At 32.0% G+C, this 24,970-nt stretch overlaps 1 protein-coding gene across 1 annotated transcript; it reads left to right on the forward strand.

The window, feature by feature from the left end:
- The first annotated feature begins 319 nt into the window (after positions 1–319).
- Positions 320–19,229, forward strand: LOC120188462 (receptor-like protein 35). The gene is made up of 3 exons (XM_039191895.1): positions 320–391; positions 18,296–18,902; positions 19,171–19,229. The coding sequence occupies exons 1-3, from the start codon at positions 320–322 to the stop codon at positions 19,227–19,229; spliced, it is 738 nt and encodes a 245-aa protein (XP_039047826.1).
- The last annotated feature ends 5,741 nt before the right edge of the window (positions 19,230–24,970 follow it).

Here is a 24,970-nt window from a genome sequence, read left to right on the forward strand (position 1 = left end):
ATTATATCAAAGAAATAGAATTTTTCATATATATATATATTCACTTTTTTTTCTCTTAAAAAATATTTATTTTCAATTTTTTAAATTTCAATTACCAATTTAAATTCATTCAATAATTTTAAATCATTGTAAAACTAACCAATTTTATCTCGTGTAACTGATATATATATAAGAAAGCAAACAGTTTTGCATCGTCAAATCGATTAAATTAACAATAAATGTCAATCAGAATGTATATATATATATGTATCGATTAAAGTTGTAATGGCAGTAAATTCAACGTTGGATAATTGTGCAAAGGCTTGAAACCTATTTAACCATGTTCTCTGGGCTTTTCTTGGTCATCCAGCTCAAAATCATGAACATCACCACTTGCTTTCTTCTTCTTCTTCTTGTTTTATCGTCGCAATGTCTCATACTTTGCTTAGCTATGACAGCCAAGAATCTCACCACCGATCAAATTGCACTTGTGCAATTCAAAGATCAAATCGTCGATCCCCAAAATGCATTGACAAACAATTGGACGTCGTCCAGCTCAGTTTGCGAATGGGTTGGTGTTTCTTATGGTGTCATCCATGAAAGAGTTACTGCTTTGAATCTTTCAAACATGGATCTTACGGGTAATATCCCTCCGCACACCAAATATAGCCAAATGCAATAGCCTTCAAATTTTAGTACTGTTTAACAATACATTCGGTGGGATCATTCCAAGAAGCATCGGAAAGTTAACACGACTCGAAGTATTAATTTTGAGGGCTAATAACCTACAAGGTACAGATTTTTCATTAGTTTTTAATACATTAACATTTTAGTTTCTTGAATTTTGGTTCATAATGGATACCAAAAGAAACTAACGCTAAGTTTAGTATTACTTTTGAAGAAAGATTTTGAGAGTGCCTTAAAAATACTTTTAAAAGTATTTTTTTAAAATGCACTTTAAAATTTATTTGTTTGAAATTATTATTAAAATATAATATTTGAGGAAAAAATATAATTTCACCAAAAAGTGACTTTCTACCGTTTAAGCTAGAAATTTGAGCTTTTTCCAATAATGATTTTAAATCAATTTTTGAGTGTTTAGCATTAATTATCGGGTGAAAATCACTTTTCCAAACTGTCTAAACTGATTTTTCAACTATGAAATTTCCTTAACGTGGAGATGTTAAATATTCAAGCAATTGTTGGTCTTTCAGGTCCAATTCCGAGTTCTATCTTCAATATGTCTTCTCTGGAGGATATTATTTTATCCAACAATAATTTATCAGATAGTTTGCCTGATGATCTATGTCACCATCTACCCAAGCTTGAAACGCTTCACTCCACTGCGAATGAATTATATGGTAATATTCCATCAAGTATAGGTAAATGCTACAACCTTCGATTTTTACAGCTATCGGCAAACCAGTTTTCCGGACACATTTCAAAAAGTATTTTTAATTCAACAATGTACAAAGGATTTTAAAGGTATGTTTTTCCCCCTACTCCAATAACATTTCATCTATCAACATTTCTATTAGCCTGATCACCTTGAACCTTTCTTATGAACTTCATGACTGGTGGTAGACCAAGTTCACGGGAAGCATCCTTCGACTCTCGACCTTCAATCGAATCTACTTCATTTCTTCATCTCAGACAATGTTTTGGTTGGAGAAATCCCTTCTACGATTTGCAATTTCAGTTCTCTTACCGCAATCAACTTGTCCAAGAATAAGTTGGCTGTCTTGGGAATTCCAGTTATCTCTCAGCTGTGGAAATGAATAACTTTATTGGCGAAATCCCACCAATATACATTGAAGGTGGCATATTGAGAAGTCTTAACCTCAATGGCAACCAACTTGAAGGGTCAATTCCACGCTCTTTGACGAACTGCAAAAAGTTAAAAATTTTAGATTTGGGAAACAACAGTTTGATTGACACGTTTCCGTATTGGTTACGCACGCTCTTTGACAATGGAGTGCTTTGTCTTGGTCTCATTTGGTTCAATAAAACTGTAGCATACGACGAAGGGAGACCAATAAGGGCTTATGAGCCCAATTGATCATACTCGGCTGGGTTTGAGGGAACTATTGCAAGGTATTCTGCAGGAATTATCTGGTTTGTGTTAATATACTTATTAAATTTTAGATAATTCTTCCAATGAAATATTTTAACTCTTCGTCAAAATGTATTAACCTTTTAAAATAAATAAAATAGATGCAAACAAATAAAACTAATAAAAAACAATTTAAATAGACTTTAATATATATCTACAAAGATTTTTATAATATCCATCCCTTCCCTTAAAAAATCTAAAACAATGGTGGGAAAGTGAGTGGATGAACCCTAATACGCGTTTGTTTTGATGCAATTAGAGTGATTTGTCTCATCAAAGAAGACTTGAAAGTCTTCTCACGTTTACATAAATTGACATTTTTGGTAGCAAATTAATTTGCCTTGGAATTATACGTACAAGAATAAAAAAGGATGACTCAAAGCAATAAAAATTTCAAAACTGAAATATATATAAGCTCTTAAAGAATATGATACTGTTGATCGCATAAACAACACAAGGAATTAGCCAACTACGTAAAAGAAAATTTAATTAAAAATAATGGATATTATTATTATTCAAAAATAATATATTATAAAATAGATTTTAATTTTAAGTAAATGTACATATTCAAATTCAATTAATTAAAAAATATATTTAACCTACTGTTATTCTTAATGGATAGAATTTTCAAGATAATTGTGGAAAACTCAGTCAATAACCCCAAAGACAAGAGTCCTATGTCAATCAATAAAATAAGCCCTATTTTTTTTCGAGACATGCTGTCACTTTATCCTATTTATTTTCAGATTTTATGTATTTTAAATTTTGTTTTGTGAGATTCTTTTTAGATTTATTATTATTTTATATTATTTAAATCTATTCGTTTAAGACATGTTTAAATAGTTGTTGTATAATTGATTTGATTATAACTGTGGGTAATTATTATTAGGTGTGGGTTTCACTATGTGGGTAATTATTGTTGTATATTTAAAGGTTGCTTATTTTTCCTTTTGTTTGGTACAAAAAAGTTGCCACATTTAATGTTTCCCTTGACTTCGTAAAAAGTTTTTCCTTTTGCTCTGGGATAGAGTGTGTGATAAGCGGAAATAATCACGTGAGAAAATTTTAATATACGATTAAAAAAAATATTACTGTTTTGTTATTATTTAAATAATAAAATTAGTAAAAAATTATTAGAAGCATTATTATTTCTATTGATTTTGTTTTTATTGGACGTTTTATCGAGTTTAGTAATATATCTAATAAATCGCTACCGGTTTTGTTATTTTTTTTATCAGTTTTGTTATTGTTGAACATTTTACCGGAAATGTTAAAAAATATTGATGTTTTAGGTATAATTAATAATGTTTTAGTTATTTTTTTACCGGTTAACCAGTAACGGTTTTTTTAGCCGTATATTAAAGGTGTCGCACTGTAGAAGTTAGTAGCCATAATATAGCATCAAAAAATCAGATTTGATTTTTGAAAGAGGACCTTATATTCGAGAAGAAGAAAAAAGGGAGAAAATAATTTTTTCAATCTATGCACAACAGTGATCAACTCTTTGATCGAAGGTCAATTTGTGGTTCTCTTGAGCTGATTTTTGGATAGCAGCTAGGCGAAAAGTGTTATTGACTTTGTACGGTCATATTTTTCATCTGAGTCTTGTAGCGTCAAAAGTACCTATTTTACAACAGGTTGCATTTTTTGTGATTTTTCATTTTTCTCTCTTTTGCTAAAGATTACATGTTATTAGCCTTGTTGTAGTTGAATGCTTGTTATAGACTTGATATTGTGATCTTGTAGTTGAACATTTGATGATAGTGAAGTTTTTTATCGGGCTCTAAGGTCCCATGGTTCTTACCCTTGATTTACAGGGTTTTTCACGTAAGAATATCAGTGTCTCTATTTATTTTTGTTGTGGTTGCATTGGTTGATTTGTGGTTGATTAAAGTTGTTAGATAGCATCTTTTGTGCTATTGTGCTTGCCATAATCTTTTATAGGAGTTATAGGGAGATAAAGAACATTGGTTGTGTTTCTGCTTGTGTTCGATTGTTTGGTTTCTTCCTCAACAACTTGGTATCAGAGTTTGATTATTGTGTTAGATAATTATGAAGATTAATACGAGCAATATGATTATGTTGAATGACACAAATTATCAACTTTAGCGCAATAAAATGAAAGACTTATTGTTTGTGAAGGCTTTGCACATTCCAATCTTTGCTACTTAAAAACCTGATTCGAAAAGTGATGAAAAATAGAAATTTGAGCATCAACAAGTTCTTGACTTTACTCAGCAATTTTTTTGAAGAGAATGTCTATAACTAAATTGATCAAGAGACACATGCTCGCACATTTTGGGAGAAGCTTGAAAGCTTGTATGCTTCAAGGTCATACGATAACAAGTTATTTTTGCTGAAGAAAATGATGGCGTTGAAATACAAAGAATGAACGTCTATAGCTGACCATGTTAGTGAGTTTTAGAGTATGATGAATCAGTTGTTTGGTATGGGTGTCAAATTTGATTATAAGATTTTAGGGCTTTTGTTGCTTGTTACTCTACCAGTCTCTTGTGATACTTTTCGGGTCTCGCTCATTAATTCTACTCTACATGGTATTATTACTTTGGATTTGGCTAAAAGTTTTATGTTCAATGAAGAGGTTAGAAGAAGATTTCAGGGTTCTACATCACAGTCCAAGGTATTGGTTATCAAGAACAATGAGAGAAATAGAGACAAGGATAAAAATGGTAGAGAGAAAAGCCAAAGCAAGTCAAGATCAAGATACAAGAATCTTCAGTGCCATCATTGTGGTAAGAAATGTCATATCAAGAAATATTGTTTCAAGTGGAAGAGAGAGAACAAAGGTGGTGGTGACAAACATGATCGAAATGATGATGAAAAATCTGAACGTGTTGTTGTTGGTCGTGATGATTTGTTGGTTATTTGTGATGAGAATTTGGTCAACTTAGCATGCGATGAGACTAGTTGGGTGATTGATATTGGTGTTTCACTTCATGTTACATCGAGGAGGGATTTCTTCTCATCTTATACTATTGATGATTTGGGGGTATTGAAGATAGGTGGTAACAGTTTGGTTCTGGTTATTGGTATGAGAGATGTTAGCTTGGTGAGTAATAATGGAACAAATTTAACTCTCAAGGATATCAAACATGCACCATATATCCATTTGAATTTGATTTCTGCAGGAAAACTTGATGATGAGGAATTTTGTAACACCTTTAGTGAAGAGCGGTGGAAGCTGGCTAAAGGCTCCTTGCTAGTGGCTCGAGGAAAAAAAGAGCTCAAATTTTACTTGATGCAAGCTTCGACTTTTGAGACACAATGAATATGATTATATGACAATGAGAGAGAAGCTGATATAAACGACTTAGTCAAATGAGTGAGAATGAGTTTAACTATTTAGTGAAGAATAATCAATTTTTAGGTTTGAAGAATGCTACACTGAAGAATTGTGCTCATTGTCTAGCGGGGAAGCAAAGAAAAGTTTTATTAAGAAGTCATCATCCTTATAGAAGATCAGAGTTACAAGAATTGGTCCATTCAGATGTTTGTGGTCCGATAAAGTTAAGGTCACAAGACGATGCACTTTATTTTGTGACTTTCATTGATGACTATTCAAAAAAGTTATGGGACTACACTTTGAAGTCGAAAAACTAAGTTTTTGAGGAATTTAAACAGTTTCAAGCATCAGTTGAAAGAGAAACATGAAAGAAGTTGAAGTGCATTCGTACTGATAATGGTGACGAGTACACATGGCATTTTCATGAGTATTGTTTGCGATAGGGAATCATATATCAGAGGACACCACCAATGACTCCACAGTTGAATGGTTTAGCTGAAATAATGAATCAAACATTGATCGAGAGAGTTGTATATTTGTTGTCAGATGCAAAGTTACCAAGATCGTTTTGGGCTGAAGCTTTGAATACAATAACACATGTGATTAATTTGTCTCATAGTGTTCCTTTGCGAGGTGATATACCAGATAAAGTTTGGTATGGTAAAGACATGCCATATGATCTGCGTGTGTTCGGTTGTAAAGCATTTGTTTATGTTCCAAATGATAAAAGATCATAGTTAGATGCTAAAAATCGACAATGTATTTTTATTGGTTATGCTCTAGATGGTGAGTTTGGTTATAGACCCTATGATCCAATTCATAAGAAACTAGTGAGAAGCCGAGATGTTGTATTCATTGAGGATCAGACCACTGATAACATTGATAAGACAGAGAAAGTGGATTCATAAGATAGTAGTGACTTGATCGACGTGAATCTGATTCTCCGAGACCCTTCATCAGATCCTATCCAGGATAATATGCATGGTGATATTAGTGATGACCAACAAGATATAGGTGACTTTGATGCTCCCATGGATGATGTTGTGAATGATCATTAACAAGCACCTATAGCTCCACCAATAGTTCCACTTCGAAGGTCTTCCAGAAATCGATGACCTTATGTCAGCTATTCATCTGATAAATATGTTCTTTTGACTGACGGAGGAGAACCTGAATGTTATGAAGAAGCTATGAAGAGTGAATGGAAATATCAGTGGCTTGAAGCAATGAAAGATGAACTTCAATCTTTGCATTAGAACCATACCTTTGAGTTGGTCAAATTGCCTAAGGGCAAGAGAACTTTGAAGAATCGATGGGTTTAAAGCTTAGAGTAAAAGAGAATTCTTTATCTCCATGATACAAAGCTTGATTGGTTGTCAATGGTTATACTTAGAAAAACGGGGTCGATTTTGAAGAAATATTTTCTCCGATTGTGAATATGTAATCTATCAGAACTATATGGAGCTTGACAACTTGTTATGACTTAGAGGTTAAACAAATGGATATGAAAATTGTTTTTCTTCATGGTGATTTGGAGGATAAGTTTTACATGGAGTAACCAGAGGGATTTGTTGCACAAGAAAAAGAAGACTACGTGTGTAGATTGAAGAATAACTTGTATGGTTTAAAGCAAGCTCCAAGGCAATGGAACAAGAAGTTTGAGTCTGTTATGGGGGAGTAAGGCTACAAGAAGACTATTCTTGATCATTGTTTGTTTGTTAAGAGATTCTTTGTGATGGTTTTATTATCCTTTTTCTCTATGTTAATGATATGTTTATTATTGGTCGGAATGCTTCTAGAATTGAGAAGTTAAAGCATGAGTTGAGTAAATCCTTTATAATGAAGGATTTGGGGTCAGCAAAGTAAATTCTTGGCATAATATTGACACATGATAGAAAGACCAAGAAATTGTGTTTATCACATGAGAGGTACATTGAAAGAGTACTTCAGAGACTTAGTATGGACAAAACTAAAGCGGTGAATACTCCCTTTGGTATGCACTTTAGATTGAGTATCAAGCATAATCCTTCCACAGAAAAGGAAGAGATGTAGAAAGTTTCTTACTCTTTAGCCATGGGTAGTTTGATGTATGCAATGGTTTGTACGAGACCAGACTTGGCTTATGTTGTTGGTACAATTAGTCGGTTTCTTTCTAATACAAGTAGAGAGCATTAACATGTACCAAAATGGATTATGAGATATCTTCGTGGCACTTTCAACTTTGTTTTGGCAATGAGAAACATGTTCTTGTTGGATATACAGATTTAAACATGGCCGGAGACATTGACTCAATTTAGATCTACTTTAGGTTACTTGATCACTTATGCAATAGGAGTTGTGGCATGGTAATCGAGATTGTAAAGTGTGTTTCCTTATCCACCACCGTATCAGAGTTCATTGCAGCGATCGAAGTGTGCAATTAGATGCTTTGGATGAAGAAGTTTGTGCATGAACTTGGTTTTACTCAGGAGAGGTATATCTTGTATTGTGATAGCCAGAACACGATTTATCTTGGTAAGAACTCAACTTTTCATGCTAGATCTAAGCATATTGATGTGAGGTACCATTGGATACAAGATGTTTTTGAAGCTAAGTTGTTAAATATTGAGAAGATTTACACTGATGATAATGGTGTTGATATATTGACGAAAGCCTTACCAAAATGAAAGTTTGAAGCATGTTGTTTGACATCCGGCATGAAGGCATTCCCCACATAGTTGGAGGAGGAGATTTTTTGAGTGTGGGTTATACTATGTGGGGAACCCATCACTAGTCAACCTAATTTTAAAGGGTTGCTTATTTTTCATTTTGTTTGGTACAAAAAGGTTCTGCCACATTTAATGTTTCCTTAACTTTGTATAAAGTCATTCCTTTCGCCTTGGGATTGTGTGTGGGGCATTCATAATATAATATAAAAATCAAATTTTATTTTTAAAAGATGAGCTTATATTCGAGAAGAAAAAGAATGGAGAAATTTTTTTTTAAGCTTTGCTTAGCAGTGATCAACTCTTTGAAGGATGTCCATCCGTGGTTCGATTGAACTAATTTTTGGACAGTAGCTAAGCGATAATTTTTTCTTGACTTTGTACGGTCAAACTTTTCATCTGAGTCTTGTAACATCAAAAATATCCATTTTATAGCAGGCTGCATTTTTTGGGTGATGATCTCTATTTTTCTCTTTTTTGCTAAAGATTACATGTTATTAGCCTTTTTGTAATTTAATTCTTGTTGCAAGCTTGATATTGTGATCTTGTAGTTGAACATTTTATGATAGTGGAGCTTTTGATCAGACTCTAAAGTCTTGTGGATTTTACCCTTGATTTAGATGGATTTTCCACGTAAAAATATCGGTGTCTCTATTTATTTTTGTTCTGGTTGCATTGGTTGATTTGTGGTAGATTAAGGTTGCTAGAGAACATATTTTGTATAATTGTGCTTGCCATAATTTTTTACAGGAGTTATAGGGAGAGAAAGAACATTGGTTGTGCTTCTACTTGTGTTTGTGCTTCTACTTGTGTTCGGTTGTTCGATTTCTTCCCTAACAATTATATAATTACGGAAGTTCACTCTAAAATTGTTCATAGCATGTCTCGAATCACTTAATAACAATTCATATAGTTCGATAAACTCATATATCGGATTCAACTTTGTAACTACCATACCTTATCACACAAAAGGATAGCCATGTGACAATTGAGCATTCGAACTATATAATATAATCCCTCTAGAATAAGAAAATGAGACACTCTCTCCCTCTCTTTTGGGGAAAGTCTCACGTGCGACATATTTAATATACGGTTAAAAAAGCGTTATCGGTTTTGTTATTATTTTTTTAACAAAATCGGTAAAAAATTACCAGAAACATTATTATTTCTACCGGTTTTGTTAACATATCCGGTAAAGCTCTACCGGTTTTTTTCCTACCGATTTTATTATTATTGATCACTTTACCGAAATTGTTAAAAAATATTAATGTTTTAGGTAGAAATAATAATATTTTAGGTAATTTTTTACATTTTTTTAAAAAAATAATAAAAAAATTGATATCATATTTCCTTAACCGTATATTAAAAGTGTAGAACTTCTCTTCTTCTTTTTTAGGTTTATCACTCTTGAAACGTCATTTCTCTCTCAATCAAGACCTCGATTGATTTGTGATTTTTTTTTGTCCAAATCAAAAAAGAGTGAAACATAAATTATCAATCAATTTATGTTGTTTCCAATCGCATTAACAAGGAAATAGAAAATTGAATTATATTTAAAAAATCTTTTACACTAATCAAATATTAAAAAATAAAAAAAAATGTTTTTACAAAATTAATGACGCCTATCTAACACGCCTTTATAATCTATTCGTATCCCTGCCCTTAAAAAAAATCTAAAGCCCTTAAAAAATTCTAAAGCAATGGTGGAAAAGTAGTCGGATAACCCCTAATACACGTTTGTTTAGATACAATGTCCTTATCAAATAAGACTTGGCCCTAAGTCTACTCTAAGTGTAAAAAGTTGATCCGACCTGTAAAATTAACTGAAATTGTTTTGAGTTAAAAATGCATTCGACCTGAGAATGACCTGAACCCGAATTGAACCGAAAATATGATACCCGAACCCGAACTACATCCGACTGATATGAACCTGAACCCGAGATTGACATGGTAAATAACTGGTATTACACGACCTATTTTCAACTTGACATGTTAGGAACATGACCTGTAATTGACTCAACATGTAAATGATCTGACATATTGTTAAAGTGATATGATATTATCTTAACTTATAAGTAAAGTTACAATTAATATAATTATGTTATTTTAAATTTATAATAAACTTATGATAATTAAATTAATATGATTACTTTTTGAAATTTAGTTTTTATATTAATTATAATTTGTATATTATAAATTTGGTTTTTATGTTAATTCCAATTCTTTATATTATTTATATTTCTTATATTATAAATTTTATTTATAATCACTAAATTAAATTTAAATATTGTCTGATTGAACTTGATTTTATTAAATTATATTATTTGAGTTAAAATATTCATAAAGCTACTTTACTTTTAATGTGAAAATTGATTAATAATTTAAATAAACCTAACTTGAAATTTTAAAATCAAAATATATTAGTTGAAATGGACTTATTAAAGATTTAAAACTTGAATAACATTACAAATACTAAAACAAAATATTATAAATGAAGTTAATTTTATTACACTTGAAAACACTAAAATTACAATAAAATCAATTAAACAAAATAAATTTATGTTAAAATAAATGCTCTCAGATCTTATAGCTAATGTTTTGCAAGGCTAAAAAGCCTAACTATACTACCAGAAATATCATCATCGAGCCTTTATATCTAAATGCTGCTAATTAATTATGGGCAACTTTCTAGTTTTAAAAGCCAAAATGCCACCAACATAATTCCACATGAGTAACTATTTAGATAAGAATTTATAAGGTTCAAAAATTGATTTAAGCCAGACCAACATTATAATTTACAAGGCATCAGTGAGTAATAGATAGCAGCAACCGACAAGCATCAATCTACCAATTCAGTAAGCATCGTTGCATCATTTTAGCAAGCATCCTGCATTAAGAAAGCATACAATCAATGGTAAAGCGAAAGGGAATTCGATGGCCAACAGTGCCAAACATTTCCGACTTTACGAAACACTTACAAATATCAACTAGAAGCAAGCATTATCAAACAGAAGCAAACAATATAAAACAGAATAAAGTAGACTCAAGCACCAAGTATTGCATCTTGTAAGGAACCCTACAAAAAAAAGAATTATTAATGAACTATTTGAAACTTTTATTAAATAAACATAATAAATATAAAATATTAAGTTACCTTTGAAGGGAATAAAGAATACATAATCTCCAATTCGAATGATTTCAGGGACCATTAAACACCCTAAAAATTACAAAGGAAAATTAAAATAATTAATAAACAATTTGAAATATTAATGACATTAACATAAAAAACAATTTGGATTACCTTCACAACGAAGACTCGTTAACCAGAGAAATGTATTCTTCGTCCTTATCATCAGACTCAAAACCATACAACCAATTACGGGTTGTTACAAAAATCTCAACATTTTTAGGTAATAGTTTAGCTCTTAATTTGTTCAAAATTCGACCACCCATACTAAAGGACGATTTGGATGCAACTAAAGTAATTGGAATATCCAATATATCTGTTGTCATGCGAGAAAGTATCGGATATGAAATACTTTGATTTTTCCAATAATCCAAAATATCAAAGTCAATTTCTCTAGTATGAGGGACAATAGGCAAACTGATGTAAGAATCAACATCAGATCGTACACTCCTTGAAGCAGCTAAATTGGCATCAAAAGTCTAAAAAATAAAAGACAAAAATTAGTAAATGAAAACAAGAAATAAATAAGATAAAATTCAACTTAAAATTGTAATACCTAACCTGAAATAGACTTGATTTTCTAAAAGTTCGAGGCCGATTGGAACTTGAGTCACTTCTGCTCAAGGATGTGTTACTTTGGACATAAGAAGAAGAGGAAGAACCACAAGGTGAATTTTTTCAATAAAATACATATAACTAAAGAAACTCATTATAAATGAGACTTACCCTCCTTTGAACCTTATCCTCAACATAAAGAACATTGTACAACTCTTTCAGAAGTTGTAATTTATATTGAGGATCAAGTAAAACATCAAAAGACATAATCATTGAGTGATCAGACTAATATTTCTCATATAGTTCAAGCATGGGTTTAGCTATTACAGAAATACCTTCACAGAGATCATTATGAGCATCACACAATAATTTTTCAATTGCAACAACATTAGCCAAATACAAATTAAAAGTGGGATACTTAGAACCTGAGAACAGAGTAGTAATTTCATAAAAAGGCTCAAGAAAATCATAGATTGTTTGAACAATTTCCCACTCATGATTAGTAATGAAATCCAACTCATTTTCCCTATTAACAAACAAGTTAATTGCTAATCTAGCCTCAAGTGCCCTATGAACCATCAAGTAAGTAGAATTCCATCGAGTAGGAACATCCAATACTAACTTACCAGAGAAAGAAGTATCACAGTCTTTAACAGCTAATTCAAATGTACAAAGTCGATAATTAGAAGAATCAATAAACTTAACAATCTCACGCAATTTATTAACAGAAGAATCAATTATCTTCAAACCTTTTTGAACTATCAAGTTCAAAATGTGGGCAACACATCTTATATGGAAGTATTTACCATTACATGGAAGAGGATAAATGACATTCAAATCATCTTTCAGTCTTCTGACCATTTTATCATTTGCAGAAGCATTATCAAGTGTAATGGTAAATGTTTTTTTTCAAGACCCCACTCACATATCATCTTTTTAACAAACTTAAATATTGACTCCCCATCATGAAAAGGAGGAAAACGACGAAAATTAAGAATTTTAGAATGAAGTTTCCAGTTATTATCAACAGAATGAGCAGTAAGAGCAAAATAAGAACGTGAAGTGTGGCCATACTAAACATCACATATAAAACAAACACGACTTGAAACAATATGCATTGAATCATGTAGCAATTTCTTATGCTTTTCATGCTCCAACATGCAATACTTAGTAACAGTGTACCTAGATATATCCTTAACAGAAGAATTAAGGTAATGATGTAAATCTCTAAGTTTTTCATGCTCAACAATACTATATGCATAACCATGACACATAATAGCCTCAGCAAACAATTCACAGTATTTGTTTTGATCAAAAGAAGCTACACTACCAGGATTTTCAGTAAAAAAAATCCTTATATGCTTGGCATTTCTCAGTATGCCTTCTAGGGTTAGATGTACCAATATAAGAATCAACTTTATACCTTTTCAATTTGCAATACTTGCACTCGACATAAATAGAACCATCATCAGATTTGGTGAATGTGTAGTGATCCCAAACAGGATAGGTTATTCTCCCAAAATCGGATGAACCAATGGACTTCCTCTTAGAGGATTTATTTAAATCAATTGCTTCAGACAGTACATCATTTACATCCCCTTGCAAAAAAAACCATGGATAGTTTACATTAAATGCTTCTGACAGTATATCATTTACATCAACAACAATAAAAAACTAGGGTTACTTTACATTAAATGCTTCTAACAATATATCATTTATATCAACAGATTTATATATATCAAGAATATACAAAAAAAAGGAATGGGAAGTTTACCTCTTTCAGAATGATTGTCATTCTGATTTGTTAGGTTTTCAACTACAAAACATAAAAAGAATATATTAATTCGAATATTAAAATAAAAATAAAAATGAAAAAAATGAATGAGAAATACCTGGATAATTCAACTCGTACGACAAACTATCCATGAAACCGTAGGAAAAAATATAGGTTTCGAATAGTTTGGATTCCATTTCGGGTTCAGGTTCGGGTTCAGTTCGGGTTTAGGTTTGGGTTTGGGTTTGAGTTCGGGTTCGAGTTTGGGTTTGGGTTTGGGATCGGATTTGGGTTTGGGTTCGAGTTCGGGTTAGGGGTAGAGAAGATTAACAGTGGCTTAGGGTTAGGGGTTAGAGAATATTAGTTTGGGTTTTGGTGTTTGATCAAAAAACTCAAGTTGGTTTTAAGTATTGGGTGTTTGTAAGGATTTGGGGAAGAACACAGATGAACAATGGATGAATTTGTGGGTGTTTGATCGAAAAAAACATGAAATGGTTTGGGTTTCGGTGTTTTTGAAGATCAAATGATGGTTTTAGGGAAGAACTGGGATGAACACGGACGAACACAGATGAATATTTGATTGTTTGATCGAAAAAACATGAAATTGTTTGGGTTTCAATGTTTTTTAAGATCAAATAAGGGTTTTAGGGATGAACCGGGATGAACACGGATGAATATTTTGGTGTTTGATCGAAAAAAACATGAAATGGTTTGGGTTTTGGTGTTTTTGAAGATCAAATGAGGGTTTTGGGAAAGAACTGGGATGAACAAATGAAGAACGTGAATGAATTTCTAGATAGAAGACAGAGGATTTTGAGAGAATCGGAGAGAGCAAAATAACAAACTGAAAAAATAGAGGAAATGGGTGAAAATGAAAAAAAATCCTTTTATACAGGTTCGTTTGGGTTTCAGGTTTGGGTTTTGACCCGCGTGTTTTTTAACTTCGTTTGGTATTATAGCGTTGTCTCCTAGTTTTAAATTTGTTCAATTTAGTCCAAATTTAATAATGCAATATATTAATTTAAGCTTCATATTTAAACTTTTTTTCAATTTAGTCCAAATTTAATGTTACAGTTTATTAATTTAAGCTTCATATTTAAAATTTGTTCAATTTGATCCTTATATATTTTCCAATTCTTTCAATTAATATATATGTTTATATTAATAAATTAATATATATGTTATATATAGTAATGAACTTTTCAATATATAGTTTATATATACTATATAGTATATATATACTAATGAATTATATAATATATAGTTTGTATATACCATATACTATATAGGTTATATATATTAATGCACTATATAATATATAGTTTGTATATACCATATACTATATAGGTTATATATACTAATGAACTATATAATATATAGTTTATATATACTAATGAAATATATATGTATAGTTTATATATACCATATAGTTTATATATATTATATAGTTTATATATACTAATAAACTATATAATGTATAGTTTTATATATACCATATAGTTTATATATACTAATGAACTATATAATATATAGTTTATATATATTATATAGTTTATATATACTATAGTATAAATTATATTATATAATATATAAATATCAACTATAGTATATAGTTTATATGGGTTTTATATATAGTTCATATATGTATATATATATATAATATAGTATATATATAAACTATAGTTTATATATATAGTATATACTATATAAATAGTTTATATAGTTCACTAATAAACTATATATATATAGGTCATATGTAAACTACATAGTTTATATATATAGTTCATATGTAAACTATAGTTCATATGTAAATATCAACTATAGTTTATATGTAAACTATAGTTAGTATATAAACTATATAGTTTATATTTAAACTATAGTTCATATATAAATATTAATTATAGTATATATATAATTCATATGTAAACTATAGTTCATATATATAGTATATAAATATAAACTATAGTTTATATAAATAGTATAAAATATAGTATATAAATATAAACTATAATTTATATATATAGTATATACTATATAAATAGTTTATATAGTTCACTTATAAAATATATATATAAGTCATATGTAAACTATATAGTTTACATAGTTTATATAGTTTATACATATAGTTCATATGTAAACTATATAGTATATATAGTTTACATATAGTATAGGTTAGTTTATATTGTTTATATATAGTTTAAATACTACTATCTATAAGCTATATAATTTATATATAATTGCATAAATTAACCCTAAATCATAAACCCTAAACCTTAAACCATATATATATATATAAACTATATAGTTTATATTAATAAACTATATAATTTATACAATATATATTATTTATAATTATACATAATATATAAATATAAATTGTATAGGTTATATATAATTCATATATAATTTATATATAAACTATGTACTTTCTATATAGTTCAATAATTCATATATAAATTATATAGTATTATAATTTATACATGGTATCTATAGTTTATACATAATATATATATAATATATAGTTTACATATAGTATATAATAATATAAATATAAACTATATAGTTTCTATATATAATACGTATACTTTATATATAAATTATATAGTTTTTATTACATATAATAGTTGTTTTAATTTTTTTCTCAACTTTTGAAATGAATGCAATTTAGTCCATTTTATAGTATTTTTTTCACGTTTTGCAATCATTTCGATTTGATCCTTTTGTGTTGTTTAATTCATTTAAATTTTAATTTCATATTTGTTCAATTTAATCCTTAAAATTATATTTGCATCTAAAATTGACTCATACTTATTACTTATTTATATTTTTTAATTGACCCATAACTTTTTAAATGTGTATAATTTAGTACTTTTTTATATTAATTTCAACCTCACAATTTAAAATTATTTCGATTTGATCCCTCATCAATATGTGTTGTTTAATTTATTTAAATTTTAATTTGTAATTTCATATTTGTTCAATTTAGTCCTTAAAATTATATTTCCATCTGAAATTGACCCATACTTATAACTTATTTCTATTTTTTAATTGGCCCATAGCTTTTTAAATGGCTATAATTTAGTACTTTTTTGTATTAATTTCAACCTCACAAATTTAAAATTATTTTGATTTGATCCCTTTGTGTTGTTTAATTTATTTAAATTTTTATTCATAATTTTATATTTGTTCAATTTAGTCCTCCAAATTATATTTGCATCTGAAATTGACCCATACTTATTACATATTTATATTTTTTAATTGGCCCATAACTTTGTAAATGGGTATAATTTAGTACTTTTTGTATTAATTTCAACCTCACAATTTAAAATTATTTCGATTTGATCCCTTATCAATGTGTGTTGTTTAATTTATTTAAATTTTTATTTGTAATTTCATATTTGTTCAATTTAGTCCTCCAAATTATATTTGCATATGAAATTGACCCATACTTATTACTTATTTATATTTATATTTGGCCCATAACTTTTTAAATGGGCATAATTTAGTACTTTTTTGTATTAATTTCAACCTCACAATTTAAACTTATTTTGATCCCTCATCAATGTATGTTGTTTAAATTATTTAAATTTAAATTTGTAATTTCATATTTGTTCAATTTAATTCTTAAATTTGTATTTTTCATAAAATTGAACCATGATTATTTATATTCTTAGTAATTTACTTTAAATCATATACAATTACAAATTGCAATTCAACGTTCACGAAAGAAGAAAATAATTAATCCAAAAATAAAAATTAAACCGATTTGAACTCAATCCGTATATGAAAGAGATCTGACCTGAATTTTATCTGCCAATAATGTGACCCGATCTGAACGAGATCCGCCTAAAGTCCATCTGATCCTGAATTAACCTGCTTTTTAACTGCTCCGGGCCTGAACTGTTTTAACCTAAACTGACATTGATCCGAACTGAAAGTAACCCGACCTGAACCCGAACTGTACCTAGTGTCAAATCAACCTAAAAATGACCCGACCTGATTTGACATGGACCCGACCTGATCCGAGTCGAAGCATCAAATTTACCTGACTTGACATGTATCCGATTTTACCTGACCTGACAGGATCTGACTGAAACCTGAATGATTACCCGATTTTATATCCCTACTCTCATTTGCGTAACGTTTTTGGTAGCAAATTTATTTGTCTTGGAATTATATGCAGAAAAAATTATCAAATAAATATATATAAGGATAAGATATATTTAAGCAATAAAAAATTAAAAAATTTATATTAATTTAATATCATTAAGTGAGTGTAAATTAATCATTAACATTATTCACTTCTCGCTTTTTTTTAAAAAAAAAATCATCATTTTTTAAATTTTAATCTCAATTATCAATTAGTTTAGTGATCTTTAATTAATTAATGTAAAACTATCAAATTGTAATTGTAAACATAATGTAAAAAATTCGATTAAAGTTTTAATGGCCTATCAAATTGTAATTGTAAACATAATGTAAAAAATTCGATTAAAGTTGTAATGGCAGTAATTTCAACGTCGGAGAATTGTCCAAAGGCTTGAAGCCTATTTAACCATGGCTCTATGGGCTTTTCTTCATCATCCACCTCTTTTATCAATTCAACTCGTCTTTTTTTCTTGGCATATTTCATCTCAACATCATGAACAGCACCACTGATTTTCTTCTTCTTCTTCTTGTTTTGTCGTCACAATGTCTCATAGTTTGCTTAGCTATGAGAACCAAGAATCACACCACCGATCAATTTGCACTTCTCCGATTCAAAGATCAAATAGTCGATCCTAAAAATGTATTGAGAAACAATTGGACGTCCTCCAGCTGTGTTTGCAAATGGGTTGGTGTTTCTTGTGGTGTCATCCATGAAAGAGTTACTGCTTTGAATCTTTCAAACATGGATCTTAAGGGTACTATCCCTCCACACGTTGGGAATCTTTCATTACTACATTCTCTGGACTTGAGCAACAACCATTTCTATGGCCATCCGCCTAAAGAATTGAGGCAGTTGCATCGCTTGAGGATCGTTCAATTAAGCTTCAATGATTTTAATGGAGAAATCCCATCGTGGCTTGGGAACTTACGTAGAGTTAAGATGTTGCTTGTGAGAAATAATAGTTTTACGGGCACAATCCCTCAAGCACTTGTCAACATGTCAAATCTGGAGACTTTAGATTTGGGATCGAATCAACTATTTGGTCATATTCCATCTTCCATCTTCAAGCTTTCTTCTTTGGAAGAGATTATTCTTGACAATAATGAATTATCTGGTAATATTCCACTGAATATAGGTAGATGCAGCAGCCTTCAAATCTTGGTATTACATGCAAATAAACTCAGTGGGATCATTCCAAAAACTATTGGAAATTTGACACGACTCAAAGGATTATATTTAGGAATTAATAACTTACGAGGTAAGAATTTTTTTTATAGATTTTTGTTAGTTTAAACGTAATAGGATTTTAAATCTTGAATTTTGATTCATAATGCATACCAAAAGAAACTTCTTTGATTTATGCTAACAAAATAGACAGCTTAATAAATTGATTTTGTTTACAGGTGAAATTCCTCAGGAAATTGGCAATCTTCTCAATTTGGAGACCAAAAATCCCATATAATATACGATTTTAACCAACTTTTTACGGATTTGCCAAAATGACCAACAAAATCGCAATGCGATCGCTAATTCGCAACGCGATCTCCATTATCGCAAATTCGCGTTGCATTTCGCGTTGCGATAGTTGGAAATCGCGTTGCGATGGTCTACAGTGTCGTTGCGATTTTCCCAATTCGCAATGCAAATAAGTAAATCGCAACACGAATTGGGAAAATCGCAATGCGATACTGACTATCGCAATGCGATACTTACTATCGCAATGCGATAATACAAAATCGCAACGAGATACTGACTTTCGCAACGCGATTCTGACTTTCGCAACGCGATAATACATAATCGCAATGCGATTTTCTAAGCGCCATTAGTATCCTGGCCAAGTATTTTATTTTTAAATTCCAAACATGAATATTAATATATTGGAACACTGAACCGTCCACAGTATATCCCGTAATCGCAACTCATAACCTAAAACCTAAAATCACAACTCAGTCTCATCTCCATCTCTCACTCTCTCACCCATCTCCGACGAAATCCGTCCCCATCTCCGGCGAAATCCGTCTATCTCCATCTCTCAGAGCCACCCTCACAATCAGAAATGGAAAATCAACCAAATCAACCAACGAGGGTTAGTTTTTTTAATTATTTTCTTTTTAAAATTTTTGCATTATTATTAGGTTTTTCATATTGAAATTGATGATAAGTTTACTGGTAATTTCAATAATAGATTAACCATTTCACTTAGATTGCTTATTAAATCAACCGAGAATCGCAACACGAAATGAAAATCGCAACGCGATTTTAGTTTCTCGTTGCGATAGTCAAATTCGCGTTGCGATAGTCATTTTCGTGTTGCGATTTTCATTTTCAGAAACTATTCTTCTTCTGCAAATTGAAACTTGAATGAATTGCATTACTTCAATCAAAAAACAAAGACAAATACGAAATTCACAGTGTTGCAAATTTAAGTTTGAAGAATAAACTACTACTCTTTATGTTTATTATTGTTTTTGGTATATCTTCACAGTGTAGTTTTTGGTATATCTAACTTAGTATGTTTATTGTTTTTGTAGAACTTTTATTCGGCTCAATTGACCTTAAGAAATAAAGTCAGCCTGGCCAAAACAATTGCGTCGAAGCTTTCACCTGCACAAAGAAAAATGTTTGAGGATACATGCTTCGGGCCATGGCTGAAAGTACAACATCCCGGTGGAGATGCGATGTTGACACACCTGTTTCTTCAAACCATAACTAGCGATCTACCAGAGACTATACAACGTCGTGATGAAGAGATATGGTTTGATTTTCCACCGGCGTATACGTGCTTTGGGCGGGAGGAGTTTTGCTTAATCACCGGTCTACGCTTCGGACACGATGATGTAGGTCGGTACACTATACACATTACCCGCCCATCATGGCTATCCCAGGTTTTTCCTGAGCTGGAGAGGCCGAATCTACACGTATAAGACCTGACAAGATTGTTGAATAAGAAAGATGGTTTTACTCGGATGGATGACGTCGACGTTGTCCGAGTATGCCTTCTAATTCTTTTGCATGCCGGCTTTTTAGGCAGAGAGGCCAGACAACCTATTCCAAATGATCTAATCAAATTGGTAGAAGACCTAAATGCGTGGAACCTATTTCCGTGGGGCTCATATTTATGGAAAGCTACATGGAATAAGTTATCGTTTGCCTTGGATGATCGAAAAAGTTTGCATGGCGATGGTTCCAAATACACTTTGACAGGCTTTATTTGGGCCTTTAAGGTAAGAATTTTTATATAATGTTTCCAAAATTATAAGTAATTATTTAACAATTACTAATGTTTGTTATTATATTGTTTGTAGATTTGGATATTTGAGGCCTTTCCCGCCATGAAGACATATGCAATAAAAACTTCAAATGATATTCCCAGGGCTATTTCCTCGAAGAGGAAACGGACCTTGCAATGGGAAGATTTACTACGGTATACGATAATAAATAATGTAAGTTAACATAAATACTACCATATGTTTATAAACAAGTTATTACTAGTACACGTTTAACTTTGTTTGAGCTTTTATATTGTTAGGAGGCCAACACTCCTCTACAGAGGCTGACACCCACGGAAGCTGAGCTTGCCACTGATTGGTGGCAAGCTAGTAAGCGTTTTTTTGATGGAACAGTTGATGAGCAGCCTCCACTTCGGGAGCCATCACCTCGCCCAGAGCTATCACCTCACCCAGAGCCATCATCTGATCGACCCGACTATACACCTCCACAACGACAGCCATCACCTATTCTGTCACATCATCGAGCCTCTTCTCCACCATCACTGCAAGACAGGCGACCGGCAAAGATGCCACGATGTTTATCTCCCTGTTCTCCACCTCCACCTCAACGAGATGAGTTAGGGGAGTTACGTGATGAGGTCAATGCCTTGCGTGAGAAGGTCGGTACTTTACGCAAAGACGATGGTGCATGGCGTGTTGAGGTGTCTACATTACGCGGTGAGGTAGCCACTCTACTTGAGATGGTAGCATCGTTGCAGAATGAGGTTCATACTCTACGCAACGAGGTAAGTTTAAGATTTTTCATACTCGTAATTCATTCGGTTGCTGCCAATACTGCTAAACTATTTTTGTTAGTATTTGTTTTTGGTTTTGTTTTTGTCTTTTGGTTGAAGTAATGCAATCCATTCAAGTTTCAATTTGCAGAAGAATAATAGTTTACTTTCGCAACACGAAAATGACTATCGCAACGCGGAAATGGCTATCGCAATGCGAAATGAAAATCGCAACGACAAAACCGCAATGCGAAATGAAAATCGCAACGACAAAATCGTAACGCGAAATGAAAATCGCAATGCGATTTGTGTTTTGCGTTGCGATTTTGTCGTTGCGATTTTCATTTCGCATTGCGATAGCCATTTCCGCGTTGCGATAGTCATTTTCGCGTTGCGATTTTAAGTTTCGTGTTGCGAAAGTAAACTATTCTTCTTCTGGAATGTTTATATATGTTATCCTTTTAAATGTTTATATAAGTGCTTACTTCTGGAATGTTATCTGAGCATTTTGTGAACTATAATAGAATAATGACTTGGGTGAATACAATGCTAGTTTGAAACATATTTGTCTTTGTTTAATATCATGTCTGTTTATTTACTGATTTATGTATTAATTTTTTTTTAGCGGCCCGATAAGGTGGATGCTTTACGTCGAGTTTTCCTTGCACGACGGGGTTCACGCATCAGACGGCGTGGACGTGCTATTACGTCTCCGTTCACCCCAATGGTGCGAAGACTCCGCAAGAAGAAGCCCGACTCACCTGTCATCCCTCAAGAGTCCCCTCCAATCGTTCAAGAGGCCCCTATCCTCCCTCAAGAGTCCCTCCTACCGTTCAAGAGGCCACTGTCATCGTTGAAGAGGTCCCTCCCACCATTCTAGAGTCCGATTCACATGGGGTAATATATCGAAGTATTGAGAAACCCCCACCGGTTCCGGACATGATGGATGAGAGTTGGCTCTCGTATGAGTTACCGGCTAGTACCCTTTCGGTATCTGAAGTGGAGAGGAGACAACTACCGAAAACAATTGTGGATAATACCCTTTGGGCTAAGACCGCAGTTGATTTTTATCTACATGAGCGGAGCCAAGGGTGTTACACTGACATAAGCAAACTCAACGATGAAATGTTTTTGTTGCTTGATCGGTCTTGGTAGGGTGTGCTATTAGGGGTTGAAGACAGTGGCTATTTCGATGGGGAGGTAAGTTTTATATTTGTCTTATATATGATTTTGATTAATTTTTTTAAAAAATAATGTAATTCACTAATATATGTATTTTTTTGTAAAACAGCATATCGATGCGTGGGTGTCACGTCTACTAATAATAAGGAAGCTTAGGAAAAAAAAAAAATTCGCGATATACAATAATGCCGGCGGCTTTTCACGCAGTTCACTTGAAGAATCAACGAGATGAATCATTTTCGTTGGGCAATGGACAAGCTAAACTTTATCCTGCATGGTGGGAGGTCGATAAGGTTAGTGTTTATTTTTTAAATTTTTTAAAGGTGTTCATAAATAAGTGCGCAAATAAATGAATTATTACTTATGATTGCAGGTGTTTATCCTTGTTTTGGAACGTCGTCATTGGCTTCTCGTCCAACTTCAGCTCTCATCCCTGAAGATAATAGTGTATGACAGCATGATAAATTACATATCACTGTCTGATTTGAGAGATATGATCAAGGGATGGAGCTCTCATTTGGCTAAATTCATGGATGGGATTAATTATTGGACTCATTCTGGACACAAGAAGCCAAAGAAGTTCAATGTCACAGTTTTCAGAGACGAGACCGCGCCACAACAATCGTCGGGAGCCAGAGGGGATTGTGGTCCTCTCGTATGCTTGTGCTTGGCGCGTTTGACGACGGGAAGCACAGAGTTTCTACCTCCCACCGATAGAGATAGAGCTGCAGTAGGCTTGTGGTTTCGGCATTATATGGCTAGAGCAATATATTCGAGATGCTGCCTACCTGCATCCGCCTTATGAAAGTGTCCATTGTTAATTGGTAAGTCAAATGCAAGTTTTGTTAACATATATACTCCTTTTGGTTTGAAAATGTTTGGTTAAGTACCTAGAATTCAATAATTTGTTGTTTGTAGGTTTTAGATGTGTAGGAAGTCTTGTTTGAGCAAATGTTTGGTTTCTGCAGGTTAATCCTTAAGTGAGCTGCGTGAAATGGATGTACGGGGTCACAAAGTTGTTGATTCATTGATTCAATTATTTATGAAGAAATAAGAATTATTATTATTTTTTTATTGTTTAATTGATTTGTAAAAGATGATTTGTAAATGTTGATTTGTTTAATTGATGTGTACATAATTCTTATTTGTGCTTGTTTAATTGATTGAAATGTAATAGTTGATTTGTTGATTTTCAATCTGCATTATTTTGAAGGCAAAATAGACTATCGCAACACGAAACTGACTATCGCAACGAGAGAATCGCAATACGAAATGAAAATCGCAATGTGAAATGAAAATCGCAATGCAAAATGAAAATCGCAATGCGAAATGAAAATCGCCATTTTCGCGTTGCGATAGCCATTTTCGCGTTGCGATAGTCAAATGAATGTCTAACACCATGAACATTCTCTCATGACCCTCCAAAACACAAATCTATCCAAACATGATCAACATTAGATGATTTCATGGTTGTAAATTAATTTACTAAACAAACGAGCTGCGAAACTAAGACCTGTTGCCGGATGGGGAAGGATGTAGGAATGGATGTCGCCAGAGAGAGTGAAAGATGGAGATGGAATGAGTTACGATTTAGGGATTTAGGTTATGAGTTGTTGCTGCTGCGTAGATATATACCCAAAAAATTTGTGTTGCGAAACTAAAACCTGTTGCGAACTTTGAAAATCGCATTGCGATTCTGTATTATCTCGTTGCGAAAGTCAGTATCGCGTTGCGATAGTCAGTATCGCATTGCGATTTTACCAATTCGCGTTGCGATTTACTTATTCGCATTGCAAATTGGGAAAATCGCAACAACACTGTAGACCATCGCAACGCGATTTCCAACTATCGCAACGCGAATTTGCGATAATGGAGATCGCGTTGCGAATTAGCGATCGCATTGCGATTTTGTTGGTCATTTTGGCAAATCCGGAAAAAGTTGGTTAAAATCGTATATTATAAGGCATTTTTGGTCACTAAGGCGATTTTCTCATTAAAGATCTTTCGACTTCAATTCC

Source organism: Hibiscus syriacus, unplaced genomic scaffold (genome assembly GCF_006381635.1).
Source record: "Hibiscus syriacus cultivar Baekdansim isolate YM2019G1 unplaced genomic scaffold, ASM638163v2 tig00116944_pilon, whole genome shotgun sequence".
Classification (NCBI taxonomy): Eukaryota; Viridiplantae; Streptophyta; class Magnoliopsida; order Malvales; family Malvaceae; genus Hibiscus; species Hibiscus syriacus.